The 16289-nt window shown below is 47.0% G+C and overlaps 1 protein-coding gene across 1 annotated transcript in view; it reads left to right on the top strand.

The window, feature by feature from the left end:
- Positions 1-16289, top strand: part of LOC147683120 (inositol polyphosphate-5-phosphatase A-like) — a 419584-nt gene that overhangs the window by 290139 nt on the left and 113156 nt on the right. Inside the window, exon 8 of the mRNA XM_086943599.1 lies at positions 4563-4682. Within this exon, the coding sequence (XP_086799725.1) occupies positions 4563-4682 (120 nt within the window). The remainder of the gene's footprint in view (positions 1-4562; positions 4683-16289) is intronic.

Below are 16289 nucleotides of genomic sequence, written 5' to 3'. Positions count from 1 at the left end.
CTTTGCAAGCTTCCCTTGCACACAGAACACAAGCACAGAACAAGCAGCAGCAGTGCAGGCTTTGCTCCCAAAATAAAACAGTTGCAAGAAAAGCAGCTACAGTGTGTGTGTTCCTCATTTGTACTGAACAGGCAGCAGCTTTGCAAGCTTCCCTCACACACACACAGCACAACTAAAACAAGAAGCAGCAGTGCAGGCTTTGCTCCCAAAATAAAACAGTTGCAAGAAAAGCAGCTGCAGTGCAGGCTTAGCTCCCAAAATAAAACAGTTGCAAGAAAAGCAGCTACAGTGTGTGTGTTAGCTGTGTGTGTTCCTCATTTGTACTGAACAGGCAGCAGCTTTGCAAGCTTCCCTCACACACACACAGCACAACAAAAACAAGAAGCAGCAGTGCAGGCTTTGCTCCCAAAATAAAACAGTTGCAAGAAAAGCAGCTACAGTGTGTGTGTTCCTCATTTGTACTGAACAGGCAGCAGCTTTGCAAGCTTCCCTCACACACACACAGCACAACTAAAACAAGAAGGAGCAGTGCAGGCTTTGCTCCCAAAATAAAACAGTTGCAAGAAAAGCAGCTGCAGTGTGTGTGTTCCTCATTTGTACTGAACAGGCAGCAGCTTTGCAAGCTTCCCTCACACACACACAGCACAACTAAAACAAGAAGCAGCAGTGCAGGCTTTGCTCCCAAAATAAAACAGTTGCAAGAAAAGCAGCTGCAGTGTGTGTGTTCCTCATTTGTACTGAACAGGCAGCAGCTTTGCAAGCTTCCCTTGCACACAGAACACAAGCACAGAACAAGCAGCAGCAATGCATGCTTTGCTCACACACAAGACATGGGGCAAACAGCACTGGCTTCTTTCACAACATGATACAAGATAAGCAGCAGCAATGTGTGCTTTCCTCATACGTATGGAACAGGCATCAACAGTGCAAACCGCCCTCCCTCACAAAGAACAAGCAAGTAAAAAGCAGCAGCAATGCAGGTTTTACTCACACACATCACATAAGTACAAGACAAGCAGCAGCAGTGCACGCTTCCTTTACACACATAGCACAACCAAAACAAACCGCAGCAGTGCACGCTTCCCTCACACACACACACACAGCACAACTAAAACAAGAAGCAGCAGTGCAGGCTTCCCTCACACAAATAGTACAACCAGTACAAGCAGCAGCAGTGCAGGCTTTACTCACACACATCATACAACTACAAGACAAGCAGCAGCAGTGCAAGATTTCCTTATATTTATTTGTTAATAAAAAGATATATATAAAAAAAGATTTCCTTGTATTGACGAAACACAAGTAGCAGTGCAAGCTTCCCTCACACACTTATAGCACAACCAAAACAAACCGCAGCAGTGCCAGCGTCCCTCGCACACATAGCCCAACCAAAACAAGCAGCAGCAGTGTGAGCTTCCCTCACACACACATCACAACGAGAACAAGCAGCCGCAGTGCAGGCTTCCCTCACAGACACGTTCATAGATGACACAAGTACAAGAAAAACTGCATCAGTTCAAGCTCTCCTCATACGTACAGAACAGGCAGCAGCATTGCAAGCTTCCCATGCACCCATAGACAATTGAAGTACAAGCAGCAGTGCAGGCTTTTCTCGCACACATTATGCAAGACAGGCAGCAGCTTGTGTGGGCTTTCCTCGTGTGTATGGAATAGGAAGTAGCTATGCAAGCTTCACTCCCACACATACCACAAACGCAGAACTAGCAGCACTTGCTTCACTCACACATGATGCAAGACATGCAGCAGCAGTGCAAGCTTCCCTTTCACATATAGCACAAGCACAGAACAATCAGTAGCAGTGCAGGCTTCTCTCACCCAAAAGACACAAGCACAAGACAAGCAGCACTGACTTCACGCACACACAGCACAAGTACAAGACGAGCAGCAGCAGTGCAAGCTTCCCTTGCACGCATAGCACAAACACAGAACAAGCAGTGCAGGCTTCGCTCACACAAAAGACACAAGTAAAAGACAAGCAGCACTGACTTCACTCAAACACAACACAAGTACAAGACCAGCAGCAGCAGTGTGAGATTTCTTCATATGCACACAACAGGAGGCTACCGTGCAAGCGTCCCTTGCACACATATCAGACACACTGGACAAGCAGCAGCAGTGAAAGTTTCACCCACACACACATCACACAAGTACAGACAAGCAGCAGCAGTGCAGGCTTCCCTCCCAAACATAGCACACGCAGTAGCAGTGCAAGCTTCCCTCCCAAACATAGCACAACCAGAACAAGCAGTAGCGGTGCAGGCTTCCCTCACATACATAGCCCAACCAGAATAAGCAGTATCAGTGCAAGCTTCCCTCTCATACATAGCACAACCAGAACAAGCATTAGCAGTGCAAGCTTCCCTCACATACATAGCACAGCCAGAACAAGCAGTAGCAGTGCAAGTTTCTCTCACATAGCACAACCAGAACAAGCATTAGCAGTGCAAGCTTCCCTCACATACATAGCACAGCCAGAACAAGCAGTAGCAGTGCAAGGTTCTCTCACATAGCACAACCAGAACAAGCAGCAGCAGTGCAGGCTTCCCTCACATACATAGCACACCCAGAACAAGCAGTAGCAGTGCAAGTTTCTCTCACATAGCACAACCAGAACAAGCATTAGCAGTGCAAGCTTCCCTCGCATACATAGCACAGCCAGAACAAGCAGTAGCAGTGCAAGTTTCTCTCACATAGCACAACCAGAACAAGCAGCAGCAGTGCAGGCTTCCCTCACATACATAGCACACCCAGAACAAGCAGCAGCAGTGCAGGCTTTCCTCACATACATAGCACATCCAGAACAAGCAGTAGCAGTGCAAGTTTCTCTCACATAGCACAACCAGAACAAGCATTAGCAGTGCAAGCTTCCCTCACATACATAGCACAGCCAGAACAAGCAGTAGCAGTGCAAGTTTCTCTCACATAGCACAACCAGAACAAGCAGCAGCAGTGCAGGCTTCCCTCACATACATAGCACACCCAGAACAAGCAGCAGCAGTGCAGGCTTTCCTCACATACATAGCACATCCAGAACAAATAGTAGCAGTGCAGGTTTTGCTCATGGTTGACACGAGTAAAAGATAAACAGCATTAGTGCAAGCTCTCATCATACGTACAGAACAGGCAGCAGCATTGCAAGCTTCCCTCACACCCAAAGCACAAGTACGGTACAATCAGAAGCCGTGCAGGCTTTTCTTACACACTTGACGCAAGACGAGCAGCAGCAGTGCAAGCATTCCTCATATTTATGAAACAGAAAGCAGAGATATAAGCTTCCCTCTTACACATAGCACAAGCACAGTACAAGCAGCAGCAGTGCAAGCGTTCCTCATATTTATGGAATAAGAAGCAGCAGTGCAAGCTTCTCTCTCATACATAGCATAAGCATAAGCACAGTGCAAGCAGCAACAGCGCAGGCTTTGTTCAAACACATGACACAAGTACAAGTCAAGCATCACTGGCTTCGCTCACACACATGACGCAAGATAAGCAGCAGCAGTGCAAGCTCCTCATATGTACAGAACAGGCCGCCGCAGTTTAAACATCCCACACACATAGCATAACTACAGAACAAACAGGAACAGTGCATGCTTTGCTTAAGAACACATAATTTAGTCACAAAACAAGCCTCTGCATTGCTCAGTACTCAGTGCACTACAAGCACTTCCTCTCATGCCTGGGCTAGAAGATGAGCCTCCAAAGCTTACAACACAGGGATGCCCTGGACCCAAATGTTTATAGTAGCGTCAGCAGTTCTTTCTTCAGGGTGAAGCACACGAAGATACTCTATTTTCTCTGCAGCCACAGTCTGCACAAGAGACATTTAGGATACATTTTTATACGCAGAATCGCTAGTCATACGTTCATCCTGCAGACACAGATCATCTAGTTTGTATTATAGAACATGGAGGGGAAATAGGTTCTTACTTTAAACCATTTCACACAGTCTTTTCCTGGAGCTAAATGCTCAATTACTGGAAACAACGGCTGAGTCATAACACTCTGGCCATTTTGGCACAGAATCTGCCCAAATGCCTTGTGGGTCTGAGCCACTGTGCTCTGGCCCTCAAAATGGTGCCACCAGCAGCAGCGTGCCAGAACCCGCAGGTCGAAGTCGGAAAAGTGGTTAAAGTAGTTCTGCCCTTCGGTGTGTGTTTACTCCTCTTCATGTGCCTGTACCCTCCTGCTTGCCTCAGGTTACCTACCTGCCCCTTGGTGTATCTCATCCCTCCTATTCCCAGTACTTGGCCTCTGTGTCTGCCTCTTCCCGTCTCATTGTGCATCCTCTGGGTATGCTTTCCTCCTTAGCCCTTGCCCTAGATATGCTTTCCTCATCTGTTTCTGCTTCACTCCTCTCCTAGTTGTCCTCCCTCTATTGCTCCACCCCTTGGTACACCTCCAAGTGAACCCTACTCCCATCCCTTGGTGCCCACGCCCCCTTGTGGTGTCCTTTTCTTGCATCCACGGTTCCTCTTGCACCCCATCCCTGTTGCAGGTGATGATCTCTCTCCTGGACCTCACCCCCCTCTCTTTCATTTCAGGGATTTTGATTTAGTGAACATACATCTTTTCCACGACGCCTCAAACCTGGTGGCCTGTGATGCCAGCCCCTCTGTATACACCGGAAACCGCAAGAGAGCCCTCGAGCATGTCATTCAAAGGTAAGAGCACCCTGTATATGTCACCCAGTGGTGAGAGAGCCCTCTAGCACGTCATTCAGAGATAAGGGCACTCAGTTTAGTCGCAATAAAAAGGGAGAGGGGGGACAAGGAGCTTACTATAGGTCCGGTGACTCATGCTCCTGAAATCTAGAATTATATCCTGCGGGAGACACTGTTCCTGCAGTGAAGATGTGAGAGAGGAAACTGCAGTCCTTCTCAAATTATAGTGTCAGGGGACAGTGTGTCCTAGTCTTGGTGCCCTCACACACCCCGAAGGATGTCATGCTTCATCATTGGGCAGTGCTACTCGTTGGGCTTGCTCTGCAATGCCCTACGGGTCCCCTGAAAGGTCACTTTGTCTGAGATCTTTTTAAGATAAAGCTGTAAAGGTGCGTGAAGGTGTAGGTGGCAGTAGTGTCCTATTGTGAGGTTTAAAGATGGCTGGAGAGGTAACTAGTGAATTTTAATAGAGAATAACCCCTCTGTCATCAGGAAAAAAACAGAAAGTTGTGCTGTCTGTGGGGGATGATGACCCTCAATAGCTAGACAGAAAGCATACCCCTAAAGGGCATGTTGGAAGGTCGACATGTTTTGTGCTGTGAATGCTTTCAGGAGAAGATCCCAAGTGCTTCTTTAGGACCAAAGTGTGTGTGCAGTGAGTTGTGGTGTGATGTAGTGGCCTGTCACAACAGAGTCACTAGTATAAAGGAATAGTTACCTAGAACAACAAAAGCACAAAATGGCAAAGAGAGTCAATACATTAGAACCCTCAAGGTAGGGTAACATAAACAAGGAGCCTGAGCCCCCCATTGGTAAACCATGTGCTTGTGGTATCTTATCATCTACTGTTATGTAACAGGAATCCAGTAGGCACATGCACGGGCGCCATCTTGGAAAGGGTCCATATGTAACGAAAGGCAGCAGTAGGTTGGAGCACTATGGATTACATACAATGTAATGGTGAATAAAAAACCATTGATGTTCAAAAGAGGGGAGTAGCCATGAATTCCAATTTCGATTAGGAGTTTTCTAGAGTGAAAGGAAAGGCATAGGGAGGTGCTAGAGCCATGCCTATTGTTTAGTTAATGGATGCATAAGACAACGCAGGTTCAGAAAAAATGATAGGGGACCAGGGGTGGTGGTTGTTGTTTTGTCCTAACGGTGACGTTAGAGGTGGATCTGAATGGCCACATATTCATAAATATTGGTGAGCATCCATTCATGAAGAGGCATAGGAACCTGAAAAGGACATAGTGTGACAGACCCTGTTGGAGGGGGATAGTAGGATGCTGGGACTAGAATGATGTCCAGGTCATATCTGTAGTTCTATCCAGGGTATCCAGTCATTGAGACCTTGTGTGTTAGAACAATGTCTGAACACACATGTCTGTTCTTTAGGGAACAAGGTAGGGGCGTTTCACATGGCGCTTGCTTCCAGAATGGTTTTTTAGAGTTGTTCTGTGGTATGTCTGTATTCTTTGAAGTGAGTACTCATTTTCGTAGTGCTGTGGCCGCAGCGGCTATTGCGTATGTGTTCATTGATTCTGACTCTGACCGGTCTAGTGGTCATGCCCACATAGAGGAGGTTGCAGGGGCACCTGATGAGGTACACGCAGTTCTTTGTGTTGCAATTCGTATGTTTGCGTTGGACCCATGTGAAGTCACCTAGTTTGAGTTCCTTAGTGTGGTTGGTAGAGGTGCATACGTTACAGTTCCCATATGGACAGTGTCCTTTCACGGATGGGGGGGTCCCAAAAGGTGGTCTGATCAGTGGATTGTCTGGCTTGGGGTCAGGTATGTACAAGTAAACCTCTCAGGTTCTGTGTGCGCTTGAAGGCGAATCTAGGGCGTTAGTGTAGATCACCTGGGTTGATGATGTGCCAGTGTGCCAGCACTCTATTCTTCACTTTGTTAGAGGTGGGAGTGAAAGTGGTTATGCAGGTCATAATGTCTTCCTGTGGTTTTGTGTTGATTTCCAACAGGGCATCACAATGGTTTTTGCGTTCTCTTTTCCTTGCTTTCCTGATGACTTATCGGGGGTAGTTCCTCTTCTGTAGGTTTTCACTGAGTCTTTCAGAGGTAAGAGCTCCCTGTGTAGTCCCCCAGTGTTAAGAGAGTCTTCAAGCACGCCATTCAGAGGTAAGAGCACCCTGTTATGTCACCCAGTGTTGAGAGCCCTCTAGCACGCCATTCAGAGTTAAGAGCACCCTGTATAGTCACCCATAGCACACCATTCAGAGTTAAGAGCACTCTGTGTAGCCACCCAGTGTTGAGAGAGCCCTCTAGCACGCCATTCAGAGGTAAGAGCACTCTGTGTAGCCACCCAGTGTTGAGAGAGCCCCCTAGCACGCCATTCAGAGTTAAGAGCACCCTGTATAGTCACCCAGTGTTGAGAGAGCACTTTAGCACACCATTCAGAGTTAAGAGCACTCTGTGTAGTCACCCTGTGTTGAGAACCCTCTAGCACGCCATTCAGAGTTAAGAGCACCCTGTATAGTCACCCAGTGTTCAGAGAGCACTTTAGCACACCATTCAGAGTTAAGAGCACTCTGTGTTGTCACCCATGTTGAGAGAACCCTCTAGCACGCCATTCAGAGTTAAGAGCACCCTGTATAGTCACCCAGTGTTGAGAGAGCACTTTAGCACACCATTCAGAGTTAAGAGCACTCTGTGTAGTCACCCAGTGTTGAGAGAGCCCCCTAGCACGCTATTCAGAGTTAGGAGCACTCTGTATAGTCACCCAGTGTTGATAGAGCCCTCTAGCTTGCCATTCAGAGGTAAGAGCACTCTGTGTTGTCACCCATGTTGAGAGAACCCTCTAGCACGCCATTCAGAGTTAAGAGCACCCTGTATAGTCACCCGGTGTTGAGAGAGCCCTCTAGAACGCCATTCAGAGTTAAGAGCACTCCGTGTAGTCACCCAGTATTGAGAGAGCCCTCTAGCACGCTATTCAGAGGTAAGAGCACTCTGTGTAGTCACCCAGTGTTGAGAGAGCCCACTAGCACGCCATTCAGAGTTAAGAGCATTCTGTGTAGTCACCCAGTGTTGAGAGAGCCTTCTAGCACGCTATTCAGAGGTAAGAGCACTCTGTGTAGTCACCCTGTGTTGAGAGAACCCTCTAGCACCTCATTCGGAGGTAAGAACACTCTGTGTACGTCATCCTTTGGCAAGAGTGTCTCGAGTGTCCCTTCCAGTGGTGAGAGCGCCGCTATTGTGTCATTAGGAGGCGAGACTGCCATGAGCACGTCTCCCAAAGATAAGATTGTACGGAGCACGACTGGCATTAATTACTCAGTGCCAGTCTTACTATGTGGAGAAGCGTGGCTCAATGTTTAGAGAGGCAGACCCTCATGCAGAGGTCTGGCCCGGGACCAGTGTTCAATTCCCGCCTCGGTGGCTCTTGGACTCCATCTCCCCGGACCTGATAATTCTCGCCTCGGTGCCTAGTCTGATCATGGGTCCCACTCTGTGACTCGGGGCAATAGCTTGCTTAATCTCCACAACGGCCCCAGCAGCGCTTGGATGCCTGGCTTCACCTTGGGGGTGCCCAGGAGTGGACATCTCACAGGAAAGCCAGGAAGGGTTCCACAGTGGTATGAATACAGCGCTGCGAGACCTCTGGGTAGAAGGCGCTATATAAATACAAACACATTTACATTTACATTTACATTTACTATGTCATTCTGAGGAAACGCCAGCCGCAATCGAGCATTCTGCCGATTCCTCGCAGAGGAGAGATTCACTCCCCCGAGATCGATCACTTCGGGATCGACTTCTTCCCAGCGCCGGACTGCGATCTTCCACCACTGGCCAGCCTCAACGGCACTGTCTTCAACCCATCCTTGTCCTGACGATGATCCTGATTTCTATGGATCGAAACGCCATCGACACACCAGCGCAATCATAGGCGCTTCTTCACAAAGTGGTTCATGAACAACGAAATAGAATTGTGATATAACCGGACCTGCTCAATTTATCAGAACCACACTGGGATAACTACTCACTGTATATTTCTTTACACCAGTCACGTTGCGCCGTTCACGCTGCTTACACTGTCACCAGAGCTGCTACCTCGGTTTTCACTCACAAACCACGAGCACCTTGTGCCACTTGGGTTAATCCAATTATTTTCATTTATGTACTACAGTGCTGTTATAACTGTATTATCCACCTTGTTTTCCTTACCAATTTACCTTAAATTGTTTCTATAAATGATGCCAAGAGCACATACTATAACTAAATAGAGGCTCCTTGTTTTTCCTTGTGGATAATGTTACTTGCATATCCCTAATATTTGCCTATGGATGATACCAGTTGGGATATCTTTTGTTTATAGTAATTCTGAGGTAAAAGCACCCTGAGCGTGTGTTCCAGTTACAAGGAAGCCCTGAGCACCTTCCAGGGGTAAGTGCGCCCTGCTCACGTCCTCCAGTTGTAAGAGCGCCCTGGACATATCTGCCAGGTTTAAGAGAACCCCTAGCGTGTAATTCAGATGTCCGACTAACTTACTGAGCAGGCCATGCAGTGGTAAAAGGGTCCTGAGAGCATTTTCCGGTGGTAAGAGAGCCCCATGTATGACATTTAGATGTGAGAGCGCCCTGAGTGTGTCATCCAGTGGTAGGATGGCCCTGAGCCGGTTGTAGTTTTAAGAGAGATGTTTGAAACCAATACCACTTGAATGGTGGTAATTTGTCCGCTCACGCTTCTCTGCATGGAATTTAAGGAGAAGTTTGAAAAATGTATCCTATCTCACTTGTGTGTCTGTGTGAGGGGTCGGGGTCACTTTGGATTTTAATAGGTAATGTCTGTTAAGAATTGCTTCTTAAACTAACAGCATTTTTGATGGGACATATTTACAATGAGACGTTTTTAAGCGTGGTTCTTAGTTTTATGGAGTTTGTCCTGAAATAAACTTAACTGATTGACTGACTCACTACCCAACGTTACTTTTGATTGTGCCGACTTTGCAGCACTTTGTATGAAAGTGCTGTAATAAATTAAATAAAGTAGCTTGTACCACCATTCACCTTAGGGATGCACGAGAACCTCACAGCTTTGTAGACAGTGGACCTAGCATGGTTCCCATTTGGGTTCATTTTCTAGTTGTGACAAAGCTGGCCATATCTTCACCCCGGACCCTTGCCTGCTTTTGCTTGTCGGCTACTGATCAGTGACCAATCCAGCCATTGCAATACCATATCAGACCAGTATCAGCCTTCCGAGAACCATGGAGCTGTTTCAATGTCAAGACAAGAGTTGCACAGAAGATTGATCAAACCAGACCCTCTTACACCAATGTGCTCTGGCAAACATGGCAGAAGATTTAGAGCAGCCCGGCTCAGACACTTCTTGCCCCCACACACAGGGCACCTCCCCCCCACTTAGCACAAGACCCTGTTTCCAAGTTTAAAAAAATATACTCTAGGGCAAGAGAAAATGTGGCTACTCTGGCACCATTTAGTGGCATAGCCCTGTTAGCTACCTCTACATTAATAAACCAGACAGGCTTGCATCAAAATCTATAAATACATTTTACAGCAAGAGCGTGGAATCCTGAAAAAGCACAGCACCGCGGGAATAATGTCTCATCTGTGCCCTCTGCACTTATGATGATCCTGTATAGGGGAACAGTCCGTGGTGAGTGACCCAGCCTTCCAGAGTCAATGTTTCCAGCACCAACAAACTAAGAAATCTGCATCAGAGCCACCGTAGCCCCTGTGGGATACTGTGCCCAGCACATCTGCCCTAGAAACAGATGCCTCCCTTGGCCACTTCTGCTGCGTAGACCCCCTGTGTGTCAAGCTGGCACCCATGTCACCTTCGCCCTTTTGGTACAAATTTGGCCTGCGATGCATCGTAAATATCCTTTTTGACCTCCCTTGGGATATGTCTAAGTCGACCGCCAGGGCTGCAGCAGGAGAACCTGAGTGGCAATCATTTGACCTGCCAAAGCATCAGCAGCCAAAGTCCCCTCCAGCCACTAAACCCAACCATGAATCTGCAGAGATTGAACGACCTCACATCAGCAAAGACTGCAAACCGTGGATGTTCAGAGCAAAGCTAGAGACTTTGCTGTGGGACCCCAATCGAGAGCTCACCAGAAGCCCGGGAACTCCTCTGGGAACCAGAACCTTGACTGCAGTCATCAGGAACAAATAGCAGGACGGTTCTATGCTACTCAAGGCTTGTAGGCTCCATGGCACAGTGAACCCGGTTTAGGGATGTAGGGAGATAAAACGAATATCAATAAATGATTTCATTTAAAGATCATGGTCTTATTTCACCAATCTCATGGTTACAGAATAAAAAATAAAAATAAAAAAAAAACAGATATACTGTAAAAAGCAGAACCACAGGGGTGGCTGGGTTTGAGACCTATTGCTTACAACATAGATATTGTGGTCTTTGAGCCCGCCCCTTTCAGCCATTGGCTTTTATAAATCAGATTCTTTTTGCCAGTGACTTGAGACTTTGTCTATCAAGTCTTGGCTCAGCCTAGTAAAATATTTATCCCTCAGCTATTCGCTGTTTGGGTGTATCCTTTTGTCTCCACTTAAGTGCTTGCCTTGAAGTGTATGAGGGACTCATTTATAACAAAAGTCTTTCTTGTCCGTTTCTGTTGACTCCGTCATGTGTATCTCCCTCTCATGTGCTAATGCTGCATGCATTACTTTATTGAACCCAGACCTATTGGCTTTCCCAGTGCTTGTTATGTCAGCCCTCAATCAGACTCCATGTGTTGAACTCCTGCTACAGGGGCAGCTGAGAGCTCTCCATGATGTTGAATGGCCCATTGGATCTAATTGGCCATAGTGTATTTACTCCCTCCCTGCTGCCTACAGGACCAGGAAGAAAGACCCGACTGCATCTCAAGGTTCAGATTAGAGCATGTTGAGGGCTAGTATAGACCTTTGAGAGTCTAATTAATGTTCAGAGAGCTTCTTCAGAGTTCCTCGAAGGTCGACTGGAGAATCTCAAAGACCTGATCAGAGCCTCGCGAGGGCTGTATTAGAATATTCCATGGGCATGTTTAAAACATCTCGAGGTCTTGACTAACATCTTGAGTGTCAGAACATCCTGAGGGCCAGTTTAAAATTTCTCAGGGACCTGGCCAATGCCTCTGCAGGACTAGATTAGAGTGTCTTGGGGGCCCAGTCAGAGCATTTTGAGGACCTGCCTGATTAGAGTGTCTTGAGAGCCTGAATAAAATGTCTTGATAGCTTAATTAGAGCATCTCTGGAGCCTGATAAAAGTGTTTTGAGGACCGGCTTAGAATGTCTCTAGGGCTGAATTAGAGCATTCATAAGTCAAAGCGTATCAAGAAGTTGATCAGAGCGTCCCAAGTACTGGATAAGGCATCTTGTGGACTGGAGCAAAGCGTCTCAATGACCGCCCAGAACGTCTCAAGAGGCAAGGTCAGAGCTTCTCAAAGGCTGGAGCAGAGCGTCTTGAGGACCGGAGAAGCCCATCTTGATGACTGGTGAGAGCGTCTCAAGGGCAATATCAGAGCTTCTCAAGGGCTGGAACACAACATCTCAAGAGCCATAGCAGAGCGTTTCGATGACCGGTCAGAGTATCTCAAAATCCGTATTGGAGCATCACTAGGGCAGGCCAGGACTGGCTGTAAGAGGCACCGGATGTTTTCCCAATGGGCTGGCTGGGCAGCAGCCTGTTTAATTGTTGGTGGGGACCGGTATAGTTGCTGGGAGCTAGGCCATCCATGTTTTCTGCCTGCAGCACTTCAGCACTTTACAAACAAACAATGCAAAACAAGTGGTTATAAAGCATGCCGGTCGGACACTTGCTACAAAACTATTTGTTTTGCATTTGGTAGGTTCTGTCTCTCGCAGGGTTGTCAAGAGTAGCACTGATCATCAGAGCTTTAGGGGGAAGGTGGTGAAGGGTCACCTGTTGCTTGTTACAGAGAGCCCAGGACAGTGCTTAATTTGAACCGGTGGGAGCCACCATCACCAGCAGACTTTTATCCAGAGCAAGAGAGGAAACAACGAACAAAGAAGTAAGACGGAGGCAGATGAATATGACACAGCTGCAACAGAGGGAGAAAGTAGGAACCTGCAAGAATGAGTTGAAGAAACAGTAGTGGATCAAAGAGGCATAAGGTGGATTTAAGACTACCCTACCCGCCTTAGTATTCAGAGAGCTGACATTTAATTTCACCAGAGAGGGCTTCTGAGCAGAGCTTTGGGTACTGGCACTCTTTCTTTTACAAATTAAGCACTGGCCCAGGACATATATATAAAATACTCTCATGAAAAGTCAAAACTGTGTATTTTTAGAGACTGTGACCTTTTCAGGTTAGTATAACAAATTATACTTTGCACTAAGTGACAATTGTTAGAAGTCATTCTAATCATGACCTTAGAAACATGCATGCCCTTCCACCACTACTCTGACTAAGATTCTATTCGTTTTGTCATTTGCCCCGTATGTGTGGCCAGGGATGCTACTATAGAGCAAGTAACAGTACACCCTTTTTGTGCAACGCACACCCTGAACTGATGTATTTGAAAGTGCTCTCATATGATGAAGGTAAAGGAGGCTTTGTGAAAAAAGTAATTGCCTAGGATCACACACTGTGGTGAAGTGGAAGCCTGGATTGATGCAAGTTTTCTGGTTTCACATTGTTCAATATCTTTTTCTCTCACCCCGTTTAAAGATCAAAGCTTACATGTTTGTGTTTAATTCTTCGAGGCGCTTAATCAGCGCACTGTGTTAAATACACCTGGGCTAGGCATGTTTCACAAGGATTGGTGGTGGTAGTGTTTGGGATGGGTGATGTTTTATTACAGAAGCTAAAATGAAAACCCGAGCACCCACCCGTGATTATTGTAGTGAGACCATTTGCTCCACATAGCTAAAAATCTTTATTCATTGTCATCCATTTTTTTAATTAATCCTTCCTCCCACTCCTCACCCGTACAAGAATTAATTAATTAAGCGTGCCTGCAATCTCCATCTATACATTCAATGATTGGACAAGACTCTATGATGAAAAATGTGTTGAAACACACACTATGTCTGGAATTTAAAAAAACAATGTTTTGGGGCGGGGGGGGGGGGGGGGGGGAACTCACCCTCCCACGCCCTAACTGCCCTTGCTGTGGTCAGGCTCTCATGCTACAGTGCTTACTGCGTGCAGTGTGAGGGCTGATCTGACCAGATGTGCCAGGGCTGCTGTCGGTTGTCTGTCTGAGGGCCAGAGCAGAGCTCCGCAGGGTGGACAGACCTCAGAGCCCACGGGATGTTTCCACGGTGAGTGGAGCACTTGGAAGCCCAGGGCTGCTGCTGGGGTCTCTGTCACTTTCCCCCCAGACTCATTGCAGCAGGCGGAAAGGGAAACAGAGAGAGAAGAGGGATGGAGAAATCAGAGAGAGAGGGACAAGAGTGAGAGGGAGAAGGACATACAGAGAATGGGTGGATGGGAAGAGATGCAACCAGTACTCATCTAAAGCGCTCTGAAACCTTTGGGCGCTATATAAAACTGCAACAGAAAAGAGGAGCTGGTTTGAGCACTTTTGCTAGGGCTGCTTTTGGTCCCCTTGTCCGACCCTGCGGGTCAGAGCTTCAGAGGGCCACAACAGAGCGCCTTGATGACCGGTCAGAGCATCTCGAGGGCCGTATCTGAGCCTCTCGAAGGCCGTAACTGGGCTACTCGAAGGCTGTAACTGAGCCCCTCGAAGGCCGTAACTGAGCTACTCGAGCACCAGAACAGAGCTTTTGCAGCATAGAAGTCTTCTAGATTCACATACTGTACATATCCTGCCATCTAGTCAAGCTGCAAAACATTGTTACGGGTAAGTAACTAGTTCCTTCTCCACGACCAGTCAGCGCCTCGAAGACCGGAGTAGCGCATCTTGAGAACAGTATGGCAGCGCCCCGAGGCCCCATCAGAGCTCCTTGAGGAGCTCATCATGTCTTCTTGAGACCCGGCTAGAGCTCCTCCCAGGCCTCGGCCGCTGCGCAGCCCCGCCCCGCTCCTCGGCCTGATCAAACCGCACTGGCTGCGGCGGGTAATTGATCGCTTTATTGGGTGATCCCTCTGGTCTCATTACACTCCGCGATTGATTCACACAGAAGCCCTTTGGCAGAAGGATGTGCTTGAAAATTGTACTATTTATTATCGCAGCTTTTATAGCTCTCTTATCGCTGCTAATATTTTGCTGATTAGGTTAATTTCAGTGGGCGAGCGTGGCCAGGGTTCAGCAGGTGCAGCCAGCAGCCGGTTCACTCCAGGGTGACACAGAGGGCCAGACCTAGAGAGGAGGGGCGACAGACATCCCTGTCGAAGGAAGTGATGTCACAAGGAGAGTCCTCCAGTGACGGAAGTTCCACTGGTGGGTTATTTGCCATTGTAGCATTCCAGCCGAAAATCTGAGAAATATCCTTTACCACCTTAAAGTTCAGTGGATTTTCCTTCAATATAGGGGAAGCGCACAAGAAGAAATTCCATTTGGTGGATTCTTTTCCGAATAAAGGGGCAGATGTATCATCCGATTTTTTTTTTGTCGCAAACGCTGCGAATCGCAAAAAAAGCAGCGTTTGCGACAAAAAAATCGGCAAATGCGATGTATCAAAAAATCGCACCGCAAAAATAAGGAATCGCTAAATTTGCAATTCCTTAATTTTGCACAAGCATTTAAGGAATCACAAATTGCGATTCCTTAAATGCTATGTATGTAGCATTTAAGCTTTGCAAATTTAGGCTAAGAAATCGCAAATTACCACAAACTTGTAGTTGGTGGTAATTTGCGAATTCTTTTAAAAAAGCACTTTATTGAAATTTCTGAAGGTGCCATGTGACGCTCATACATGCCCTTAGGGCATGTATGTGTGCCATATGCGCACACATGTCAATTTCAGGGGGTGCAGCAGGGTGTCCTTAAGACACCCTTGCACCCTTGAAATTATTCTCAATTTGCGATTAGCAAATTGCGAATCGCAAATTGAGAATAACTGTCCATTCATTCCTATGGGCCTCCTGGCCCATAGAAATGAATGGGAAATTATTCCTTAATCGCGATTAGCAATTTGCTAATCGCAATTAAGGAATTTTCAGAAGTCGCAAAAAAATTGCGAATTTCTAGATACATACCATTTAGCAAATCTTAAATAGCGATTCCTTAAAAATCGCTATTTTAGAATCACTAAAGGGTATCTTGATACATCTGGGCCTTAGTTTCCTCCTCTGATCTGAGAATTGTCTTTACCTCCAAAACGAGGTCCAGTGGAACCCCCTGCCCTCTAAGGACAGTTTAGAGCAGCGGCTTGTACCAGAGGACTCTCCTACACATTTTACACTTGCCCCACAAATCAGGATTTTCCGGTGCTTTCCAGCTCTAAATCAGACGTGAGTTCTCCTGAAGCCCTTCGAGCCATATGGGCGTTGCACGATATAGCCCACTTTGAGAGTCCAGCATTAGTTTGCCAAGACATGCCATCCCGGATATAAGTACATTCTATACTATTGTCGCATGTTTAGGTTATGGAGGCTGTTCCTTACTTGGTCATGCAATTGAAGTCTGCAGTTGTCATGATGTTACCTTGTATTATGAGAGTGTAGCAGCAAAGTGATATGGTTAGGTCGAC

The sequence above is a fragment of the Lissotriton vulgaris genome, chromosome 11, assembly GCF_964263255.1.
Source record: "Lissotriton vulgaris chromosome 11, aLisVul1.2, whole genome shotgun sequence".
Classification (NCBI taxonomy): domain Eukaryota; kingdom Metazoa; phylum Chordata; class Amphibia; order Caudata; family Salamandridae; genus Lissotriton; species Lissotriton vulgaris.
Note: the sequence above shows the minus strand (reverse complement) of the source record. Positions and strands in the feature narration are given on the sequence as shown.